The 25,711-nt window shown below is 37.9% G+C and overlaps 1 protein-coding gene across 2 annotated transcripts in view; it reads left to right on the forward strand.

Annotated features, from left to right (window-relative positions):
* Positions 1–25,711, forward strand: part of LOC150081692 (pro-neuregulin-2, membrane-bound isoform-like) — a 226,125-nt gene that overhangs the window by 84,717 nt on the left and 115,697 nt on the right. For both annotated transcript variants that reach the window (XM_090379553.1, XM_090379552.1), the window contains exon 2: positions 23,575–23,737. In XM_090379553.1, coding sequence (XP_090235679.1) covers positions 23,575–23,737 — 163 coding nt within the window. The remainder of the gene's footprint in view (positions 1–23,574; positions 23,738–25,711) is intronic.

Consider the following 25,711-nt stretch of genomic DNA (forward strand, 5'->3'; position numbering starts at 1 on the left):
TAATGACCATGGCAGAGCATATTGACAGCTTCGCACCTTTATTTTAATAAAGAGACTTGATATGAACTCATTTTCGATTAATGCGCAGTCTAACTGTGTGACATCATATGCGATGTCTTCAAACTAAACTCCTACTACAAAAGAAGAAACTTGTGCATTTTGCGCAGGGAATAACACAGTTCTCAGAACTGAGCAAACAAATTACTCACGCAGTTAAATGCACAGTTCTCTCAGAGAAATAGACAGTTTGCTCAGTTCGCACCGGCTTTCACATTGGAACAAAGAAAAAGGAGGTCATTCTGAATTTTGAGTGCTACAGAGGGACGTGGAACACGCATTTTAGAGTAACCGAGTGAAAAAAAAAAAAAAAGCACTGGCGTATGATACACTCATAGACAAATTAAGAGTTATAGAGCCAGAAGCAACGACAGAAAGTGTATCAGACGTAATATTTCTTTCAAATACCACAGCTTACTTAAGTGACGTGGCGTGGACGAGTACTGGGAAAAAGCTTTCCTGATAGCAGAGTAGCCAGAAACAACTAAACAACACACACACACACACACACTCGAATCATCACTAAATTGCTTGAGTCGTACACCCAAAAACTTATCAACTGTTCTCTACACTTTTTTTATCAAATTGCATAACTAATCTGTTTATTGCAGTTCGTCAGAGCAATAAACAGATTTAATAAATAAATAAAAATAAATAATACTCCTTTTTGGCTGACCCTTATGTATAGCGGGTTTTCTTTTTTTTTTTTTAGGTCCTAGCTACTCAAATCTCAGGAAATTAGGTGGTAGGACCTGACAGAGTAAATAATACTTGTGTACCTGGTCTGCCTCCACGGGGCAGAGTGTGGGCAACGTTGGGTTCCATTAGGGGTCCAGCGGCTACATAACCAGAGGAACAACGGTACATAACACTACACATACAAAATTCATACACCTTTAAACCTCTGGCATTGTATTCTTTTCACACCCACAATGTATACTGCGCAGAGATGGAAGTAACCCCTGGTATCATTTGACACTAAACACACACACGCTACGCAACATTGCACTACACTCATTTCTGGTCATTGTACAGAGTTTTGAATTTCATCACAGAGAACCACGGCGGAGATGAATTAATGTTTAGGGACCACCTTACATAAGACACAACACAAACAAACGTCACTTATTTCTTCACTATTAGTCCACCTTTCTTTCACCTCACAGTCTGACCTCCTCCTCCTCCTCCTCTCTTCCCTGTGAACTCTAACAGAAAAGTTGTTTTTGATGTGTAAACATCTTTGTCGGCACCTCCTAAATTTCGGACGATAGTAAAATCAATTTTTCATCATTTTGCGACGCGGAAATACGTCATTTGACATATTTCCGTTTCATAACAAAGAAAAATGGAGTCGTGAGAGGATACCGCGCAATGGATCATGGAGCCGACCGGGCTAGCCGGGTGGGTAAAGTGCCTGCCTGGCAACCCAAAGGTCGCGGGTTCGATTCCTGCCTCGGGCTTGGATCAAAGTACTGCAAAACCTTGGGAGGTGCATTATGGCCACAGAAGCCTATGCGCCAACAACTACCAAAAAAAAAAAAAAAAAAAATGGATCATGGGAGGTAATCTTTCATGTGCTGAGAGCTGGCATTGACCAGCTGGTTGCGGACAAACCTTTGATTTGGGGCATACCGCTTAAGTGGCTTTATGCTAACCATTGCCACCCGTGGCAGAAACCTTTTGGTAACCAGAGAAATGGATATCTTGAGGGCAGTAATCTTGGTTGTGCTCAGAGCTGGTTTATGCCAGCTCTGAGCACATCCAAGATCACTACATTACATGCGCTTCAGCCTTACCAGTTGAAGTGCATATAATGTAGGCTGTTTGTTTTGTTTGTTATTTGGTTTTTAGGAGCATTAGCAACTAAGGCCATATTGCTCCAATATAATGTAGGCGTTACAGTACCAGTCTGTATTACTGAAGCGGTTGTATATTTCCATCAACAGGCGAATCATAAACGTTTTTCCGCAACCAGCTGGGCCGGTCGAGATTATTTGAATCGGTTCGCGATTGGGAGATAAGACTCCAAATTACAAGTATGAGTAGAATCTTTTGCTTTTCATTGTCCATTCTCATTAAGTTGCAGAAGTCCTCGTTGGCCATCAAGTTTTCGCGTTTCTTTGCAATTGCGCTGAGTCGGTTGAGCCTGGCGAGCTTTAGATCCTCATTCATCTCGCAGTTTGGACAATTGCAAAAGTTTCGAAAGGGGTCTTCTTGCAGTCGCGTTACAAGGCTATGCAGATCATTACCGCATGCTTCGTCAGGGTCAACGTCGTCGTTGTCTTGACGCATCATCTTACATATTTCAATCGTTTTGCGAATTTCCAAGTCCGATTCATACAATATACAATCTAGTATGAGCTCTTCATCGTCGTCGTAGATCTTGACATATTTCATCTCTGACAGTACCTCTGTTTCCTCATTGCGAAATGGAATGTGCAGCATTACCATCTCGCGCTTGTACTCGTTGAGATCCTGGACCAAGTCATAGTTTCGATAGCGTATTATGCTTGGATACTCTCGTTTCTTGCAGATTTCGTTAGCGCTGGATGTGTAATTTGCTACAAAGCATGACAAAGTAACATGATCCAACATGATAGTATGATTGTACCAATATAAATACTTGTATTGTTGCAATCATACTATTCTACAAATTGGCTACAATGAAATGGGTAATTAGGCTATTGGCCAAACATTGATTCGGTAGAGTAAGCAGCGGGTACGTGTATCCTATTTATCACTAACATTGATTCCGTAGAGTAAGTAGTGGGCGTTAGCATAAAGCACATCGTTCATGATTTCTGTTCTAGCTGTTCCAAATTTAGTAGGTGTCGTCAAAGATTTTTACACATAAAATATCTTTCGTGCGTACAGGGTACCACGCGATTTTTTTTTTTTTTTTTTTAATTGTAGCCTCTGCCAGGAAGCTGAGGCGACCCTTGCAGAGGCCAGCAAGAGCATGATGGGCAGCCTGGCTCACATCCCAGTGGTGGTGGCGGTGGGCAACGTAGGGGCGCCCTGCGGCCAAGAAGCCAGAGACACAACAGAAACACAACACAATATACACATAACATGTCAAACGCATTTTTGGCATTTACAGAGTCCTGTATACTTCACAAGAGTACAGATGGTGCAGTTGTGGGTGACACGGGTGGCGCCTTACCCAAAACACTATGCCACCACAGCTTACTCCATATTAGTCTTTTTTGATAAAGCCGATGTGGCAAGCAAACAAATGATCCCTTTTCTTCTACTCATAGCAACTCCGAACTCACAAAAACAAAACGAAATGTCAAAACTAATGTGAAACTTGTGCCGTGTATAAGAGAACGCTCAGTTCAGTTTTTCATTGTGTTTTTTTTTTTTTTTTTTTTGTACAGTAAAACTGCTCATTTCAACTGAGCATATATGGGAGGGGATTTACTGTTTACACCTACAATAATTTAATTAATTGTCCGGAAACGTTACACAGTCGAGATTTTCGCCAATTATTTTCATGAATCTGAACTTGGCATAAAAAGGCTTTCACCTGATGAACCTCTTACAAAATCTTAACTATCCTAACGTTGTTTATTATCATTAGAAAGACTTCCATTATCAAGTTCAAGACCATACTAATTGAAGAATGCAATGCATTGAGTTAAATAGGGTTGACGGAATCCTCAACCCTCTCACATAGTTTCTAGCAAACATCACTAAAGATAGATGTGTACAGCAGCACGAAAGAGTGATGCTCCTCTAGTAAAAAATTACTTTTTTTTTTTTATCCCCGTCAGTAGGACTGCAACATAAATAGGCGTTCGCCGCCTGTCTAGACAGAAATCCAGACCAATGCTCCACTTGTTCAGCCAGTATAGAAGTGATATTCTGTAGAGCTATTTTGTGGAAAGGAAAATACTCTGGTTGTACATGCCATCAAAGTACTTTTTAGACAATATGTGGAAGTTAAACTAATAAAGAGAATAAAGGAAATGGAATGCCGTTGTGTACACTTTGTAAGAAATACTGTGTAAAAGTATTTAACTTTTCTGAAGTTCTGCAGCGATGTTCCTCAGGTGAACAGCCAATTCATTACGACATCTAGCTAAAGTCAGAGTAAAGAAAAACGTTGGAATTCGACCGAATAATTATCAATGGCAATGTACTTTCCCCACCCCTTGAATCAGTGCGCACGATGAAGTATTGTTAATACAGCTCATACTTATTTAACACTTTTTTGACAAAACTGTTTTTTTCAAGTACAGAATGCGTTATGGTTAAGTTCTTAGTACTCCTATATTTAAAATTAATTTTCTCCAATCTTTTATATCGCTTCAAAGGTGCATTAGAAGTGGGATAAATGTTTAAATATTTTGTTTATGTACAATATTGTCGTTGCATTATAACTGATCTCATCCTAAATTCTACATTTTAATTTAATATTTTTCATGTGTGCTTGTGCTTATATTTAGTGGAAGTTCTAATTCATAGTTAGATGAAACAGTGCAGACGGACTGCCAGGGTAGGTCATGAAGTCTTGTCAATGATACATAGGAATTTTGCTAGCAGAGACAGGGAGGTGATTATCTCGTTGTACAAGGCAATTGTCAGGCCACGCCTTTAATACTGCGTACAGGTCTGGAGGCCTCATTTTAGGAAGAATGTACAGTTGCTAGAACAAGTACAAACGGCAAGATTGGTGAGGGGAACAAAGGGTCCTCTTACCAAGAAAGGCTTAAGTTATTTAAATTGCAGCGCCTGGAGAGTAGGCACCTGCGAGGTGATCTGACGAGGTGTATAAGGCCTTGAATGGGTTGAGCAAGCTGAATGCTGATGTGATTCTTCCTCTTGCTCAGATTAAGAACCTGAGGGGGCAGATATCTTTGCTACCTGCAGCAAACATTTCTGCTAATAGCAGTGACAGTTTTTGCATTGTACTAGGATGTGAATTACGAATTGACTCCCATATAGATAAAATAAAGCCATTTGTCAGTTTCGATGTCATAATTCTCTCCTTGATCAACAGACCAAAAGAGAAGCTTTTCGACAAGTAAAGAGACCTTGCTAAACCTAAAGAATTAAAATGTATATTACTACATACTTTTTAAAATTTGTTTCCTTAAAAGTAACTGTTAAATGTTTTACCAATAAAATGCAAAAAGAAGTTCAGTTAAAATAACTAACATCATATATTTTTATTTTACTTTTTCCGTTCGTACTACCCGACTTAGAAAACTCACTCACATGTACATCCACTTTTCCGGATCATTCATTCAACAGAAGCAAATGGAAAAATGACGCCCTTCTTTATTCAAAAAGGAGAAGATCCCTCAAGATCACCAAAATGAGTAAAGCGACTGCGCTCCAAAGATACCTCTGTGAAAATCGTATGTTCCCAACAATCTGAAAAATTAGTAGGCTACAAGTGTAGGAGAAATATCTCGAGAAGAGTAACTTCACATCTACATGCAAGACAAATAATGCAAAAGGAGTAATCTCCGAAAACTTAAGTCATCCAAAAGGATGGAAATACTGTCCCTACAAATAATCATCTGAATCATTTACTTTTGATGTATAGATCATATAAAAGTTGGAAAGCCCAATAAGAACTTAGATCCCAAATATGTTTTAAATGTCAAAAATACGGACAACTTGTCGAAGCTCACCCATTTGGGGAAAATATAGCTCCAAAGAACATGATAGCAACATTAATACAATTACGAAACCGGCATGCCCTAATTATGGAGGTGAACATCCAAATTTATTCGCGAATATGAGCACAATGAAAGCCAGAAAAGAAAGACCGAAACAGAAAGGCTGAGCTGAATATTACAAACAAAATAAAAAGAAAAAAACAAGGAGAGATCGATTTATCAATTCTCCCATCAGAAAATAATACGACTCAAAAATAGATCTCTCTAAATAAATTACACAGAACAAACAGCTGGTGAAAGCATAAACCCCCGTGTGTACAGATCACTTCAACTAGAAAGAACTTCCCCAAAAACCTTATGCTATGTAGACCGCTGTAGTTTGCTCAACTTATACAGAGCGTTAATACATTCCAAACTTGACCGTGGAACCCAGTCTATGACTTAGCAAGGAAGAGGGTTCACAGATGGTTACATCCAATCCCCCATAGCGCACTTCTTACAGCAGCAGAAGGCACGTTCCATACATCCGTCTTCCAAAAAACCACCACTGTGGTGGTTCTTAGGGAAATGGATGATGTTCAGTCTCTATACAGAAGTAAAAGAACCGCCACTGTCTCTCATACAACAGTTTACAATAAATTATATTATTATACTAATGAAATTAAAATCTTTACTGAAAACGCAGACAGAACAACCAGTCTCTAGGCATGACTTCAGGCACTGTTGCCTCAAGTCATATGAACCTTGTCACAGGCAAAGCTGCACATTCGTTAATACACATTCCGCCACCATACGATATCCCACCTCGACCCTGTGATCTCTCCTTTTCACTGTAGTACAATGAATAAGATCACGATCTCCACACCAGGTGGAAAAGGCCTGTGTCCGAATCCCATCAGTGACGCGAGGAATTTTTATGGGCTTTTTTACAAAACGTGGCTGAGTTAGTCTGCCTCAGGCAAGGGTTTCATGGTTTTTTCTCCGGGAACATCGTGGTTTTTGTCCAGTGAACAGGAAATTGACTGCAGAATACACTTACCCTCCCCTCCCCTCTCTCTCTCTCTCTCTCTCTCTCTCTCTCAGATGAAATGTACTGACGCCTCCCAGCTTCAGTCGCTTTGACGTTTAACACAGACACATGCGCGTGCTCTCCTCAGTTTTGAGGAAAACGAGAGCTCTACCTAGGGTCGCATTTTAACTTTTTTTTTTTTTTTTTTTTTTTCCCAGCGCACCGGGCTAACTTCTCCAGCCATATTCCAATATATATATATATATATATATATATATATATATATATATATATATATATATATATATATATATATATATATATACACACACACACACACTGGTGTTCAAAGAAAGTGCATCAGCGCTTAAAATTGTAATTGTCGTCCGAATAACGAAAGTATATGGCAATATTCCTTACAGATTGCATCAGATAAGATTGACACGTCTAGGTGATGACGTGATATTGCGTCAGCTGTTACTTTCAGCTATATAAGCACGCTCTGCAAGAGTTGCAGTCATTCCTTGCTTGTGTCAGTATGGTGAGTTACGTGCAATTGACGCCACGAAGAAAGAAAGAGTGCTATTGTTGCTTTACGTGAGGAAGGATGTTCTTCCCGTCATATTGCTTATAGAGTGTCTTGTAATCAGTCGACAGTGAGTAGATTTCTTTCCAAACTCAATAATACTGGTTCTGCTGATAGGAAAAAAGGAACCGGACGCAAACGAGTCTCTACGCCAAAACAGGACCGCATTTTGAAGCGCTTATGCCTTAAAAACAGTAAGCTTCTTCGTCTGAGCTGAAAAGAGAATGGGAAGAACATAAGAGTGGTAGTAAGTGCACTAACAGTCAGAAGATGCCTCTTCAAAAATGGACTTCTAGCCCGTCGTCCTAAGAAGAAGCCCCTCCTCACAAAAAAAAAATGAAAAAGGCTCGATTAATTTGGTGTATTTAAGGAGCATGTCAAATGGAACCCCGGAGCAGTGGAAGTCAGTTATTTTCTCGGATGAGAAGAAATTCAATCTGCATGGCTCTGATGGGAGATAAACGATTCGCCGTAATCGTGGTGAAGAATACCATCCAGCCTGTATGGTGTCGCCAGTGAAATTCCCTACTAACCAAATGACATGGGGGTGCATTTCGTATCACCTCAGTTTATAAAAGGTTCCGTAAATGCCAATGGATACCTGGCTATATTGGAAGGCAAATTGCTGCCAACCATTGGAGACCATTTCAACCTGCCAAATAACTGAATCTGTCAGGACGACTCTGCTCCTTGTCATCGGGCGAAAAGTGTGAGTAGGCAATTCTGTAGTTACTTTAGCTTCATTTCTGCATTAGAGGTTCGACAGTAATGTGTTTACATTTGTTACAGGTGAAAAAAAATGGTTGGAAGAACGGTCCATTAATAATATCTTTATTGCAGGCAGTAAATGGTTACATGATTGTCTGATGCAATAATACCCATAACAGCGACAAAGCTAGGGGTTTAACATGAAATAACTAATACAGGAAAAATTACATAAAACGTATTTGATAATTTATTTATCCCTATTTTGCGTTACAATTGTTGGAAGATAAGAACAAGAAGGGAGGGAGAACACATAAGCCAGAGGCTTTTTAGGGAGTGTTCCCTTTGAAAAAGATAACAATAAAACCAGATACACCATGAACCGGACATATTTCTACATTCCATTACAGAGACTTCGTAAACCAACCACACATGTCGCGTGGTCAACAACAGTACTTATAATTACATTGTGAGTTCTTTTACAATAACAAGTATGAAAGAAAAAATTATGAAATAATTGCGTAGAGTGTTACAAGCTTTTTTACAGCTATTCCTTCAACTTGTTTACATAATTTCCAAACTGGCATGCATTGTGGAAAGTTCAGGAGTTGAGTGGAAGGTGATTTAGATCAGACATCCCTGGCGATGTGTTCAGTTAGGAGCTTTTAAACCTGTTTAGTGAAATGGCATTTTTGATATTTTCAGGAAGATTATTCCAGGTTTTTGCGCTTCTGTATTTTATATTTTTCTGACCTATGGCTTTTCTAAAAAGAGGAACCTTCAGGTTCGCTTAATTTATTAAATTATATGTTATTCCTTCTTCTATTGTTATAAAAAAGGATCTAAAGAGTGGAGGAAAGTTTGGTGTTTTCAAAGCATTGTAGACAAAGACCGCCTCAGCTTTTTGTATCAGTTGGTAGATGCTTAAGAGTCTCGCTTCCTTATATCTCGATAATTATAATTACATATTACTCGTGTCATTATATATTTTTTACATATAAAATTGATATTAACATGGGAAATAAAAGAACTTGAAAAGCGATGAAAAGACGATGGCAGTCACTCGGCTGAAGACAAAAGCTGTTCCCTGATGATGCGTCTTCTGTACGATTTATCCTCTATGAACTTTTATGTAGTCCACATCCATCTCCTGGACGTTGTGGAGCATCTCCATGGGCAGGAATCTATCCCCTATCCTGAGCCTCCACGCCACAGACTGCAGAGAGGGGAGGGCTCTTAAGGGTTTGGGGGGGGGGGAATCCTCCAATTGCATATCTGCCAAAAATTTGGTGTATTCACTTCACCCGCTATCATTTTAATTGACACGAGCAAGCGGAGGGCGAATATTCGTTTGAGACTTTTCTGTAATTTAGAAATTGAGTGATATCTGTAGTATGTGTGAGCGGTGGCAGTTTATGCTTGAAGAGGACCCACCGAAGAAGCCAGTACTCATCGGATGCAATGGTTTTTAACGTCGTTTTCGTTGCCGACGCCCAGATTTCTGAACCGTAGGTGATGACTGGATGCAGAAACCGGTATATGTATTGGAGCGTGTACTCTGGTTCTATGACATGAAGGAGGTGTTGTTTGGTAAGCCATCTTGATCTGCAGACCTTGTGAATGTCTGCGACATGGTGTTTGAAACTGAGTTTAGGGTCGAATATAACGCCAACATCTCTGTGCTTGGTGACTGGAGTGATGGGGTTTCTGTGGATTTCCAGGTTTAGTTGCGTTGGGTTTGATTTGAGTATACATTACAACTTTCTATACATTACAATTGTTAACTGGCCAGAAAACAGCCCGGACCTGAAACCTATAGAGAACTGTTGGCATCGTGTGGAATCAGCAGTTGCCAGAAAGAAACCAACGACCCTTCGTGAACTTCGGAAAGCCATAATTGGTGTTTGGAACCACGAACTATCAGTTGATTATCTTCAGAAATTGATCTTGTCAATGCCTCGACGGTGTGCTGCTGTAATCAGGGCCAGAGGCGGTTCAACTAAATATTAGTTTTCACCTGGTGAACTTTTCATTTTGTTTTCCATTTAAAATGATAAACTGGAGAAAATTGAGGGCTTCTGATAACATTTCGGCCATAATTGTCGTGTTTACTAAAACTGTATAAAGGTTGCAAATGCTCATTTTGTAATATTTTGAGAGCATCTGTCAGATATTACTTAGCTTTGCCTTAACTATTAATAAATATCTTTTGTTTATATTTCTATTTGTGATACTAGTCATTAATGTAACATACCATCGCGAAAAAGGGGTTAGAAATGTGAAATTCCTAGGTGATGCACTTTCTTTTGAACACTAATGTGTGTGTGTGTGTGTGTGTGTGTGTGTGTGTGTGTGTGTGTGTATATATATATATGGATCGAAATCGGAAATCTCCATAGGCGGAGCAGCTGTATTTCCAGATATCGCCAGTCGTGTAAATTACCACAGGAATGAAAAGTGTTTTTCGCTCAATTAGAAGCAACATACAAAACTCTGGAACACTCTTAAACTGAGTCATCAGAATAGAATTATATACACAGACTCCCTGAGAATTCCATAAGCATTGCAAATCACAGTTAACTCTCATCCAACTCATTAGTGATATTTGTGATTCTGTTCCAAAGTGTTTTGCTTATGTTGCCTTCGTGCCTTTCGTCCGGACCCGCAGAAGGGTAACAAGGAATTTTTACACCTATAGCAAAATATCAGAAAGGCCTTTGTTTTCATAAAAATAATTATATTATAGTATATCTTTCTATATATTAATGTAATTTTCTTCTTAGTGATATTTAGTCTGCCAATGGGAGAAGAGGGATGCGAGTTACGTGTAATACGTAATAGAAGCTTGTTTTACTGTGGTAAAACAAGATTCTGTTTTAGTGTGGTCATGCGCATATGTTTATCTAATATGACCACGCGGTGCCATGCTTTATTTCCATAATTATGTAACGTATTTATGTATCATAGCAGAGGAAAATACACGCACAGTGTGAAAGCTTCTGTAAATATATATATATTTTTAATCAAAAGAAGCGAGCGCTCCTAGCAGGGGTGAAGCCCCCTAGTTATATTATTAATTAATATTTTTGAATTTATTATATTATTTAAATTGTAAAAACAATTATTAACCATGATTCGGTACTTTTATACACAAAAACTTTTATAATAATTGATTTAGATAATAACAATTTGTCACTTTTAAAATAAAACTAAGTTATTCTTAAGTCTAACTTTTTTAACTTATTTTACGCTTCTGTTGTCCTGTATTTCTTTTTATGCCTCCATTTCTTGTAATGGCTGATATATTAAATTCCCTCTCTTGTATTTGTGTAAGACCTTAAATCATTAAGATGAGAGCAGACTTTCAGATGAACATAGTAAGCTTCCTCAATTTAAAAGGTTTTTGAATAATACAAAGTAGAAAGGGTTTTGGTCCGCGTTTTATAATCCACAGCGGGTCTTGAAGATATCATCAAGTTTATAAATCGCGCGTTCATTACGAACGCTGCTGCTTGGCATGAAAGATTAGCAGACGGCGCCAATAAGCGCCGCTGTTTATGTGGTGAGCGGAGAGCAAAACGAGGCATCCAACGGTGACGAAACGCAGAACTTGAGTATATATCTTTGTAGAAAGTGTGTTTATTTAAAGTAGACTTCAGATGGCGCCACTGACGTTGGTGATGAGATTAAAGATTTGAAGAAGAAATAAAATACTGAAGTACTAATCTAAGCGGTTTGTTTTTGTTTCGAATCTTAAAAACCTTTTATTGGTTTCGAAACGCAAATTGTAAATTCCATTCAAAAATGAGCACTCGAACGCTCCTTGGGATGGGGGTATTTAGGCCTGTTGAAACAAGAGTAGACATGCAGAGAATAGATGGGCGAAAACAATCTATACAAGGAAGAAATTCCTCTTCCTTCGTTTTATGATGAGTCTCTCTCTCTCTCTCTCTCTCTCTCTCTCTCTCTCTCTCTCTCTCTCTCTCTCTCTCTCATAATTTATTGACTTTCTTTATTTACAAAATAAAAATCGCACCAAAATGGTTTTTCCCGTACATTCTCTATCTCGACAGGGTATATATTTTGGAGAGTAAAGTGATCAATGGTGTCCATGTCGCTCGCTCGAATCTATACGCCGTTACGAAAATACAGAGTCCGTTGCTAACTTGTGGAGCGGTTACATTAGTTGCTGCAAAAATTTGTTCTAATATGGTTATCAACTTCTCTTGACAGGGGTGGCTGTACCAGAGTTTAAAAGCAGTGATAAACATTTACATGAAATCTTAGGACAGTACAACATTAACAAAAGGAAGGCAATTATTTTACTTCATGCAAAATAATTGCCTTTCAAAAGGAAAGTACTTTACCCATGTGAATTGTAAACGTTTTTAGTATTTAAAAAACATAAATCACTTTATCAATATTAATTAAGCTGTTCTTCAAATAAGCTAAATTGTAGAAGGACGACATAGCGTCATTTTGTAAGTTGCAATGAGAAAACGAAGTTTTTTGCTTAGTGTGTATCTCTCACATTGAGGGGATGGGGAATCACGAGTTGCCTCGGTATTGGATGATCGGTGGATAATGATATACACTACATAAAAGTGTATATTTGCATTGCAATATACTGCTTTTTATTTAGTGCATGCCGTTACCGAACGCGGTTTTAATTTAGAAGTTAAACTCAAATCTTGAAAAAGACCGCAGATAGAAAGTTGTATAAAACAGTTTGTAGACGAGAGAAACGAAGACTCTGCATGCAAACTTGTTTCATTTCAGTTTCTCTTGACAGTTTCAAATATGCAAGGATAAAACTCGACTCTCATTTCAACCTGCCAGTGAGGCGTGTGTGTTTCGACCAATGCAGGGGTGAAACACTCGTTTCAACCTACATATAATTGGTTCTTCTACTGTTGAAAAGAAGAGGAAGTCATTTCAATACTCCATAAATCTCAGCCTAAAACTCAGCTTAGCTTAAGATTGACATCTACTACTGCAGTCTCAATTTTCAGAGACCTGAAACAGATGAGACCAAACTTTATCTTCACTTTCTCATTTTATGGTTTCGACTCAATCTGAGGTCTCATCAGTGGGTAGGTAGGCGCCGCGAAGATCAGAACAACATAGTGATCGTATAAAATGATCTACAAATTGTTGCTGAATTTTTTTTTTTTCTCCGACAGAAGCTACAGACCTAACACGTTGATCAACATCAGTTTGATAACTACTGATGCGGAAGGGGGTACTGTTAACGGAACCCATGAGCAATTCATTTGAAATATTCGGGAAAATTCCACAGCTAAACAGGATCGCATCCGTCTAAAACTAATTTTTCTAAATCAGTTTGTCGGCTTGGTGATTTATTTATCTTTTATGCTGGTGTAACGGCATGATTACAATCAGTTAAGAAACCACATCATCCACAGAACTTTTAATTTTTTGACTCTATTAAAGTAACAATAAATAAATAAAGTAATAATCGGCTTTTCGCCGATTTTAGTCTTCTACAAATATCCAGTTTTTGTTAAGATTTTTGTTAAGTTTACGTTTTTCACTAACTTTTCAGTTCCCTTCTGGATGCCATAAGAGATGAATCGGTTAAAGATAAGTCGATATGAATGCGCTTGTTCAAGTAATCCATAGTTTAATTGCGGCGACCGGGCGAATACACTCGGCAATACACCAGTGCCTCTGATGGTCACTTTTGATGTAATCTATTATTTGTGTTTGTTGTTCCGAGGTGAAACCCCGTGTTTTATTTAGTAAGGCAGCATAAAGCAACTACCCTTACAATTTGAGAGATTAAGACTTTTTCTTTACCTGTGCTGTAAAACAATGGCATAAATCCTACTGTAGGTTCAGTATTTGTTTGAAAACAGGAGTAACTCAATTAACTGAAGTCGTTTGACTTCTATTTTTTTTTAGTTATGTATTAAAACAGGAAAAAAAAAAGAATATTTAAAGTACTGTATTTTGGATTAATAGAAAGTACAGAAATATTTATTTAAAAATATTTCTATCTTTTCTTCTAGTTTCCGCGCGCACACTTTTTATAAAGATTTATTGAGCCATCCAAAAATTCATTAAAATTGGACAAATAGTAATTTTCTTTTCCCATATGATTTGTGCGGGAAATAGTTTTAATGCAGAACTGTTAGCTTTAGAGATTCCTTCGAATGTATTGTTCAGACTCGTAAAATTGTGTCGATTCATAAATAAAAAAACAAACAAAAAAAACCTGGAGAACTGTATTAAATATGATACAGTTATAATTGAACTGAACAGATAAAACTATAGTTTTATTAAATCTTGTATCAAGTTAAAACTTAGTAAATTAATTGATAAGGAGATAAGTAAATTTATTCTATTTTTCTCTTCTATTAATCACAGAAAAAAATTTCAATTAATTTATGCCTGAAATGTGGGCATAAATTAAATTAATTTCAGTTTCATAATTTCAATTAATGAACACGCCAGAAATCTAGCGCACTGCGTACACTGAGTAAGTTGTTACTATTGCATCAGTTAGTAATGCATCGTCTTTAGTTCACAAAAAAGAGCATTTTAACTCTTGTATACTTGTGTTGCAACACAAGAAACAAAGCAGTGATGCTAGTGCTACTAAAAAAGTGAACTTCAAGTATTCCTGAGCAGAAACATAATAGGAACGGAAGAACGAGAGCGGCGAATCCATAACTTTTGTGCAAGCTCTCTGGTTTTCTGAATCCATCGTAACTTTTTCTACTGTGAATGTAGCTAAAGAAGACCAGTGAATTAAAGAGAAAGTAAAACGTTTTGCACCAAGGAAGACGACTGTGATTAATAAGAACGTTCTGGAGTAAGGATCGTGATGGAAAAGCTGATTTATTGTGTGGATCTAGGAACAAAATTAATGACACTGCTTAACTATCTGACAATCAAAGAAAAGGCTAAAAGTCAAAAAGACCCTTGAAGGCGAAGAGGAATAAAACAGAGGGAAGTTTTGTTCCAAGAAATGGTGGTTTAGCAGATTAAAAGTTCGTGAAATTTTCCGTAACACAAAAGTGAATGGCAAGGCCGCTAGCAAAACAGGTTCCAAAAAGTGCTGGCTAATTGAGAGAGATTATATTAAAGCGAAGTATTTAATATTAACGAACTAGCTTATTTTTGGGAAAGAATAGTCAACCTGATTTTAACGTGGTTAAGAATCGTCTAAATCTGCATCCCAGTGTTACGTAATGTGGTGAAGAGTGAGACCTCTGCGCGTGTACAGGAAAAGTCCACGGCCTTGGGGCACAGAAGGACATTAACTAGTGGTTTCTTCCCGTTGTACGGATGTCAAAGGCCTGAGTTACATTTACATATTCAAAACATTATGTACGCCATACCATGAAGGACTGTTGCAAGGCCAAAAAGAATCTCTTTAATAACCCTGCCGAAACCTTGATAATGCTTCTAGTCATCCTCCATAGCTGGACGGACTGCATCCCAATATCAAAGTTGTTTCGGCCAGAAAACACGATCTCATCCATCGGTTGCATAAATAGCAACCTTCATGGCGTGCTATTTATGCAGGACATTTGCTCAAGCTGGCAGAGCTAGAAGATTGCACTGACTTCGAGGAACAATTTCTGGAAAGGCTACAACGCAAAAAAAAAAAAAAAGTCCAGTAGCTTGAGATAAAATCAAACAAGAATAGAACCTATGTTCTCAATTTGCTAATAACTTTCAAGGTTTCAGTCAGGAAAGAGACTACTAATGTTCTCGATCTTGTTTGTCAACAGGACTTTGCATGTGACGCTGACGGCGTTGAAAGTCTCTTCAATTAGTGAAAAGCTAACGAAAAGGAATCGATAGAGTTGAAGACCCAGACGACTTCAGACGAGAGCTAGGATGATGATGAAGAAGAAGTGGAACCCTCAAAGCACTCAACAAAGGAAATGACTGAAGCATTTAAGAGCATTGCCAAAGAAATGGGGGGCCTTTGAGAGGATAAAACCCTGATGCCACAATTTTCGTCAAATTCATCAGAACCATCGAAGATGGTTAGCGCTGCTGTTGCTGAGGAGAGGGGGAAAAACGTTTGTTGTGCAGTCAAATCTATAATTTTTATATTACTGCATCCAGTAATATCAAAAAAGGCTTGAACGAGCAGTAAAACCATCTACATCCTTATCCCTTGAAGATCAAAATTATGTTGCATCACTTCTCTCCCCCCCCACGTTATCCAGTATTATTTAATAAGCCAGCATGCTAATACCACCATCTATTTACGTAAGCAAGCCAGTAGTAAGAATTAAGGTATGTGACATTCATTGTATGATTCCATATTTACGGTTTATGTAAAAATTGAATCACACTTAATTAGCCGTCAGAGCCCATTCACATGATTTTAAGTGATCCCCGACTTACCTATAAATCTGTAGAACTGAGGACCCAAACTCTTACATAAATTAGGGACTATCCTTAGGAAGCAGTTAATGAAGAGGGTCGGTGAATGCAGGAAAATTAATTCGTAGTGTTTATAATATTTAATAAAATTTTTGAATAACAATTTTGTAAATGAACATGCTGGGCATGGTCTCTTTACGCATAGCTGTGAGCAAACTAGATTTGTTATTTAGTGCGTCGATCGCATATTATAGAGCACTTCGCCACGCACAGCTCCAATTGAGAAATATAGCTTTAGGCCTTTCCCTGAACTTAAATATATCTTGTAAATGTATTGACGCGATTATATTTAGCAAATAAAAATCTCCCAGAATACAAACTGAGAATATAATTATATTAAATCATATTCTCAGAATTCAGGGGATACCTGGTTCCTGAGCAATGTGAAGCTGTCACCACTCACTAGTGGACTAACCCACCGCTTGGCAGGTATATAGGTTCACGGCATTCACGTAGACGGTAATTCGATGTCAGTATGGATCAACGTCGTGAGTTAACCGACTTTGAAAGAGAGATGATAGTGGGTGCCCGACTCATGGGTCATTCTACCGCGGAAGTAGTACAGAAATTGCACTATCCCAGTTAGACAGTATAGTGTATCCGGAATATGAACCCTGTGGAGCATCTTTCGGATGCTGTTGGAAGGTCCGTTTGAGCTTTGGATCCTCCACCCAAGAATGCGACGGAATTATGGACAGCGGTGAAGCAAGCATGGATGGAAATACCTGTGGAACCCTTTCTGGAAGGAGTGGACTGAGTCACTGGAACGAATCACACGAATGTGTGACTGCCCTTATCTGGCGAAAGGTAGGTATCCCATGAATTTCTGTCCACTCAGTGTATAGTATCTCGTCTAACTCAGTCATGTTCACAAGTAGATGGAATGTAAAGTTATACCCATTTAAACAAAAAAAAAAAAAAAAAAAAAACTAACTGCTTCCAAAGCGTACGCTCATAACCGTAAGTGTGTTATGTCAGTAAATGTATGTATTCGCAAGCCGATTTGCGCGTTGTGCGGGCTGAAGATCTATATACCCTTCGAATCAGATCGGCTGATTACAATCTCTAATGAAAAGGATTCTGGAAATTTCTCCAATCGTCGAGAGAATTGAACCCACACACCTCTCCAAAGGAGTGGAGATGATGATGTATCTTGCTAATTAAGGTTCACGGAGGGCGTAATACCAATGAATCAAAACTCTTTAAAAGTTTCTGACTTGCAGACCTTGTATTTCATCAAGATTTCCATAAATCATTAGACGTAAATACTAACGCCAAGTAATCCCAACACATCCCCACCTTTTCTATTTTCTAAATTCCTTATATATATATATATATATATATATATATATATATATATATATATATATTCAAAAATACATTCAAAAATACAGTGTATAGTGAAAGATGGGAAATAAATCAGAAATAAGTAGGAATGAATAATTTTTTTCTAACATTTTAAAACAATTACTTTCTTAATACATACATATTAAGAAATGACTACTTACACGATGTTAACAATAAATTAGTACACTTTTAAGATTGTTTCGTAAAATATTTGGTTATTTTTTGTTATACACAGTTTTTTACTCTACTGTACATAGTTAATAAAAATGTTCGCATTTGTTTAAACACTCAAATATATTTTCTGGCACAGTTTCTTCACATGGAACGCATCGACTCAAAGTTTCCAGTGATGCCAACATTGGTTTGAAAGGTTTAAATTTTTTATTGCCTCATTTTCATCCAACTCATCGTCGATATTGTAGCTAGTCCTTTGAATACTCTCCAAAATGTTGGAGTTACTCGGATATTCAGCTTTTATGGCATCATTACAAACTCCTAAAATTTGTCAAGAACAATTTCTCCACTGATGAAACCTCTCGTTTGGAGTTCTTCTCAAGATTGCTCAATGCCTTGTAGTTCATCCCTCTCATATCTGTTAATTGGCGTCTTAGCAAAACTTGCTTTTGCTAAACAATTCTTAATCGTCGTTTCCGTCAGATGTTGGCTCCACACTTTAGCCAACTCTGATATGCACAACCGCAAACTGGACTGCCCTCCCTATTGGTCCACTCCAATTACTGTTCCCCACATTCTGACCTCTTCTTCTTCTTACTCCCCCATATGCTCTCTTCAAAAAAAAAAAAAAAAACTTTTTTTGCCTCTGTCACGAAGCTAAGGCGACCCTGGCAGAGGCCAGCCAGAGTATGATGGGCAGCCTGGCTCACCTTCCAGTGGTTGTGGCAGGCAACATAGGGTCCCACTAGAGGTCCTTCAGCCAAGCAGCCAGATACAACAACAGAACAAAGCACAATACTACATAAACCACACATTACACTTTTTCTGGCTGTGAAGTAGTTCTGCATTTAATCACAGAGTACATACGGCGCAGATGTGGGAAACCATCGGTGGCGCCTGACCCTAAATACTATGTCACTATGCACAACCGCAAATCTATAACAGAATCTATAGGTTGGTTGGTTTCTATTCTCAGTATAATTTTTTTTCAGTATGCGCGTTTGGTAGTGCATTTTTAAATCCTTGGTACATTGGCTGCAGTTTATACGAAGTATTCGGAGGGAAGAAAACAAGCTTCACACTGTAAATTTCGAAATAACCGAGTGAGGTGGGCAGGGCAGTTGTCGACAATCAACACGATCTTTCTATCAAATTAAAAATCCGCTGTTCAAAAACTTCACTTGTCATGCAAGATTTTTTGTTGTAGTTGTAGTCAACTCTAACGACTTTTCTCCTTTGAAACATCGGGGTTTGTTTACCTTTTATCTATTACCAAAAGCTTCAGGTTTTCATTACCAGCCATATTTGCACCAACCGAGGTTGTAATTCTCTCCTTACTATTTTTACCGCCTAAACATTTATCACCTTTAAAAGTCTGTCTTTTTCGGCAGACATTTAAAAAATAGATCTGTTTCATCAACGTTGAATATGTCTTTGGGCTCGTAGTCCATATTTTTTTCAAAACTGATTCTTTCCAATGGGTACAGGCTTCTAACAACTCCACTTTCACCAGAAATAACTTTTTCGAGTAAGCCGTGGCGCTTTTTAAATTTGTACAGCCAACCAGAACTGGCTCGGAATGTTTTATGCCCAAGAAAAGACGCATGCTCCAAAGCCTTTTCTTTTATTAATGGCCCTGACATAGGCATGTTTTGGTCTCGCATCAACTTCATCCACATCTACTTCCCACGCTTCCGACTGGGTCCCGTGTCCTCAAACAGTTTCAGAATCAAAAGACGGTTTTTCAGAATGGTTGGCATACTACTTGGCAGGGATACCAAATTTTAAAGCGATTTCTGTTTTTTTTTTTTTTTAATGCCCCAATCTACACTATTAACCACTTCCACTTTTTCCACTATAATCAAGGATTTCTGCTTAGACATTAAGTTTACTTGCACAGCAGCTAAAACAAAACTGTTTAGGGACCACTTGTACATACCATGTAAATAGAAACAGGTGAAATTTAGTGAATATATGGATGACTCATTTCTGCGAAACAACAGATGAATTTCTGGGATAAAGAAAAATCACTCTCTCCTAATTCTATAAAAGGGTGCCTACAGTAAAAAACAGGTTGACCAGAGCCAATGTCCAAGTCGGGAATATGCCTTCATTTTTGTCAATGGCTCTGGACACATAGCAGTTGACCAACGCGACTTCTCGGTACAGTAGAGGTGGTTGTATGAGTTTGACGGGCACCACTAAATTGTGGAATGCTTTAGCTCCTAATTCGTGCTCTTAAGAATTAAACCCTTTAGCTCTTAAAAGCTAAAGTGATTAATTATTAATCCTTTTAGCTCTTAATTCGCGATTTTTACAGCATCAGCTCTATTGCCTAAAGGCAAGGGATGCAAACAATGCGTACCCAGGTGTCTAGAAATCAGTTCGTTATACGGAATCTATTTTCAATGTAATGACCAAGGGAAATTTAGAAAAATAAATAAAAATTCGCTATATGGAAGTTCATTAGAGATGTCAGACTGTATGTGTGTACTTAGTTCACACTCATATCTATATATATATATAGTCATATAAATTAGAATAAGGTTTAAAATAATGCCAGCAAGACAAGAGCGTAAAAACAAAGTTAAACCTAAATTCAAATCTAACAGGGAGGGAAGAGAAAGGTAACAAGAATAAAAATATTGCAGCGGAAACTCTAAGTTAATTTAGAAAATCTAATTATACGAATAATAATTCATTGAAATTTAAAAGCCAATTAAATAGAAATTTAGCGGTGCCCCATCTGATGGGCACCAGGTCCAAATTTATGTGAAATATCACCAAACAGAGATTTAAACCACTAACAATAAAACAAAACAAAAATAGACTGACCATTATGCCCCATCTCAACAGAGCACCACAAGGCCAATAATGGTCAGGGAATCGCTGCATTTCGAACGCTAAGCAAATCGCTGCAAAGGAAAAACGATCGCAAGATCAGTCCGCCACACAGATCCCCAAATCGAACCGCCAATGCAGGGAATTGAACAGCGGTGGTCCTGATGCAGCGAAAATCAAAAATAGAACAGATATGAGCACTCCAGTGCAAAGCCACACTACTGACAAAAGTAAACTTAACCCGTTTATATAAACGAATAATAAACTATAGATGGCAGTACAGGCGCAGCGTTAGCAATTCGCCCAGTACTATCATGTGACATAATTATATTTAAATGTTGAAAAAGAAGTATTGCTTAATAAAAATATATATAATTATATATAATCCATGTAACAAAAATTCACATAAGGTGTCGCTCTTTAAGAAAGATGTGAATTAGCAGTTATAATTTAAATACAAATAACTCATTTAAATAGCGAATATTTGTTTTTCATTTTCAGTAATTCAGAAGCAAAAAGTAAATACAGCTCGATCTCTTCCCCCCCCCCATATCGTCACAGGCGATACCATGTTCGCGAATCTCACATAAACAATCAGGATCGGATTAAGGATGAAACAGGGCCCCAACAACATTTAAATTTGAGGCCCCTTTAATATATATATATATATATAGTATACAGGTAGTTCTCGACTTTACGAGTTAATTAGCGCGCGCTCGTAAAGCGAGAATTAAATCCCATAGACCTAATGTTAAAAATAAGGGTTACGTTCTCAACAATGAAATTAGTTAGCTGATTAGTTTATGTTTAAACAATGATTGATTTATCCAAAGAAATAAAATGTAGCCTGTAAAATCAAGCAAATTATAATAATAAAGAAATTATTTATGACTTACAAATTTTAAAGAATGTTTACTCTTCATCATCGACTAAATGCACGCTCGTTGATCACTTATTACTGGCTCGGCATTCGTTGGTTTGTTGCAAAAGGAGTCGTCTTTAGAAATGTTTCAAGAGGTGTTTGTTTCCAAGATAATCTTCTCTTTTCTTTATAAATTTCAATAGATGCATAAGCATTTTTTAACCAAAGGCACAACTACCACGATTTGCAAGGAGTAACAAGTTTACAAAGCAAAAAAAAAAAAAAAGGAATGAAGAAAAGATTCTGAAAATTTATTTGCTTTTTATACGATTGAAGATTTCAGTAAAGGGGAAACACATTTCACCATAATAATGCAAAAAAAACACACAATTCCAGTATCGGTATTTTCGAAAATGCAATAACATCGAGTTTACTACCCGTTTATAATTGCCTGCAGTAACAGAAAAGCCCAATAAACCGGAAAGTGCAAATCCTTTTTATTGTTTTATGGTCGTGACCTCCAGAAATGTGCTTTAGAAAAATATCACAAAGCCGTTGAATTGGTAATTAATACAATTTTCACTATAAAAACGACCTTTTAGAGAGTTATATAGCAACTTCAATTTCAACTTCTGAGGTCGTGGAACGAATTACCAAAAAACAATGTGTTATTGGGTTCACATTACGATATTTTCATGATACGATGGTGTCTCTGGAACGGATTAATATCGTAAAGCTGGGTACACTGTATTGTATAGCTACGTGCATGGTTTGAAATGCGGTATTTATGATTGTTTAACATTCATTTTTTGCAATTAATGTTCATATTTTCGATTTTGTTGATACTTGGTACTTTGAAAAAAAAAAAAAAAAACTCGGGAACTCGTAAAGCGAGAACTGCCTGTATATATAAATACAAATACTACATAGGTTTTTATATTATATTATATTATTTTATTTATCCATGCATTGATACATAATTTTTCGTCATCCGTAAAAGCTATTACTATTATTAGACATTTTTATCACTACTTTAAAAAATATTTACACTAAAAATGAGGCCCCTCTTCCGGTTGGGCCACCGGCCATGGTCGGTTTTGCCGTAGCGCTAACACAGCCTTGCAAACAATATACGCGAAAGTCTGCCTAAAGCTAACAGTACAGCATAAACCCACATTTAATCAATGAATTTCTTTTTTACATACAAATTGTATGGGAAATTGGATTTCTATTGGTCTCATTTTAATGAAATTTGGCAAGACCTGAAAAATATTTTTGGAAAGTCCAAATATAAAATTTCATGAAAATCCGTCGAATAGGAGTCCCTCTATTATATGAGGACGGACGGACATGACGAAGATACACACGCATCATCTGATGCAAGTTAGTTAGCCAGACATACTTTTGGAAATGATTCAGGAAGCATAGCTAACAAGTTGGGGAAGTAAGAGGGGTGGTAATTTCAACTACAAGCGCACTTGCCAAGAAAGGGTGAAGGTAATGACTTCAAAAGAGTATCTTCCTGACTATCGAGGAAATGCCTCTGTGATACCGTCACTACTTGGCATGGAATTCTTCTGGACGTTTCCTCTGAATGGTGATATCGTATCTTGTAACAGCTAACGATCCTGAAAGTCTGGAACTAATGTTGTCAATAATTGAAGGTCGCGATTCGTCAGAATACCTCATAATGGAATTCTCTGACCCGAAGAATTAAAAAGTCTTAAATAAGAGTAGTGTATACTGATAAAAAATTTCAAAAATTACTGCAGAACGTCCGGTTATAGGAATTACCCTAAACTTTCAACTATTAGATAAGAAAATTATTTAATAAATTGACTGAATTAATACGCATAATTTAATATAAATTGGCTAGGGAAAAGCAAACTCGAAGTCTGATTACCAATCTTTTCCTTCCATCTGATTACAGCATCGCCTCCTACTATACGGGGTCTGTCCAATGTTAAGGTGAAAGAGAAGAGGAAACTGCGGCTAAGGTGTCTAATATCGGGAAATCCTGCCCCTCAAGTGGAGTGGTTTAAAGATGGGAAAAATGTGGACGGCAAAGGAAGAATACTAGTACGGACCAAAAAGTAAGTTAATTTGAATTTAAAAAACCAAGAAAAAAATAATAAGTTCTGGAATATGGGGAGATAAAGGTAAAAATGATTATCGAATAAAAGGTTAACAATATTTCACAACCAACACTACTTCAAGAAGGGTTCATTATTTTTACATCTAACGTGATACCTTAGTACAGATTTCGTATGATGCATTTGAAAGAGTTTTAGACAGTGATGTAACTGAACAGTTTTTTAAAATTCTCTACAAAAAGACTGCTTTTTAAGGGATTATAAAACTAGAGCGAAACACAGACAATTTTTTTCTTGAGGCAACGTGAAAGAGAAAATAAATTGGGGAATACAGAAAACAAACCGTAGCAAAACATAGGCGAAGAACACATTCCGAAACCGAAAGGGAAGAACGGCATTATTTAATTTGGACTCCTAACGGCATCTTAGTTTATAGAAACATTTTATAAATGGATGTGTGGTACACACTGGTAAGAGACAAATTCCTTACACTGCAGAAGATTCCAGAGGATTGACATATACAGAAACAGATAATGAACAATTGCAATACAGCTGTATATATACTAAGTTGGTTTTGCATTAGGAACACCTACTTAATAGCTTGTGGGACCACCATTTTCCCGTAACACAGCCCGTACACGTCTTAGCATGGTGTTACAGGATATCCAGTGGTAGTGCTGCCCATGCGTTGCACAACGTGTCCAGTAATGACTGCACATTGTCAGGAGGATGGTCGTATCATCGAATATCCTTATCCAGTAGGTCCCAAACATGCTCAATTAGGTTGAGATCGGCTGAGTTTGGGAGGACAGAGAATTCACTGGCATGCTCCTGAAACTAGTTGGCAATCTACCAGGCGTTGCGGCATAGTACTTTCTCTTGTTGATAGGCACCAGAGTCATCTAGATACACTGCCACCATGAAGGAGTGTACATGGTAAGCGTTCTCATCAAGCTCTTGATTAACAGCGGTCAGAGAACCCAGAATAAGCCACTAAAATTCCCCAAACCATAATGCCACAGCCTCTAGCCTGCCGAAAACCAACAGTGCATCCAGATGCTATGGCCTCATGTTGCTTTCTTCAAATGTGAATACGCCCATCGGTATGATATAGTTGGGAACGTTATTCATCTGATCAGGGCGGTAGATTTTCACGTCAGTAGTCCAGTGTTGGTGCTAACGTGCTCATGCAAGGCGCAGTTTCCTATGTCTCACAGTGAGCATGGGTACCCGTGACAGATTACGGCTGCCATAGCCTATAAGGGCTGGCTGGTTCACATGGATTTTGGTGTAGCTATTCCTACATTGTACTGGGTGGTTATCTCGGTCCCTATGCTGCGTCGCCGCTGTGTTATGAGACGAGACGCATGACGCTTACCACAGGCTGAGCGTTGTTTCTCGAGCACGCGTGGCTGTCCCCCCTATGACCGCTATTGAGTCAGTCACGGTAGACTCGTGACAAACACAAAAAGGGAGTCTGTAGACTGTTTTCAAATACAGTACTACCACCTGTACATCTTACCCCGCAATAATCATTCCATTTTCGAAGTCAGAAAGATCTCGACGCCGACCTGTTCTCCCTCACAAATACTAAAACTTTGCCAACAACCTGCCACGTGTGCTAATAAAATTTTATATCAGCCATTCCCGACTTTGAGTCTTCAGCAGCGTCACAGTTAATTTGGTTTTTAATGGCGCATTGGCAGCTAAGGCCATAACGCGCCCCAGAGTCACAGACAAGTCCATTTCTACACAATGGGATGTTGCTAATGCAAAGTCAACTCTATATTCAATAATTAAATTTTGCAGTAGTTAAACAATTACCTACCAGAGTCTTGGCGTGAACAAAATGCTCAGTTTAATAACACAATCAGCGAGATAGTAACGCATGTATTACACACAATTAGAACTACTCAAGCTCATTATAGATAGTTCACAAATTTTAGCAGTATCATAATGTGCAGTAATTAGCAG

This window comes from Mastigoproctus giganteus, chromosome 8 (assembly GCF_048544385.1).
Source record: "Mastigoproctus giganteus isolate SK-2022 chromosome 8, ASM4854438v1, whole genome shotgun sequence".
NCBI lineage: Eukaryota > Metazoa > Arthropoda > Arachnida > Uropygi > Thelyphonidae > Mastigoproctus > Mastigoproctus giganteus.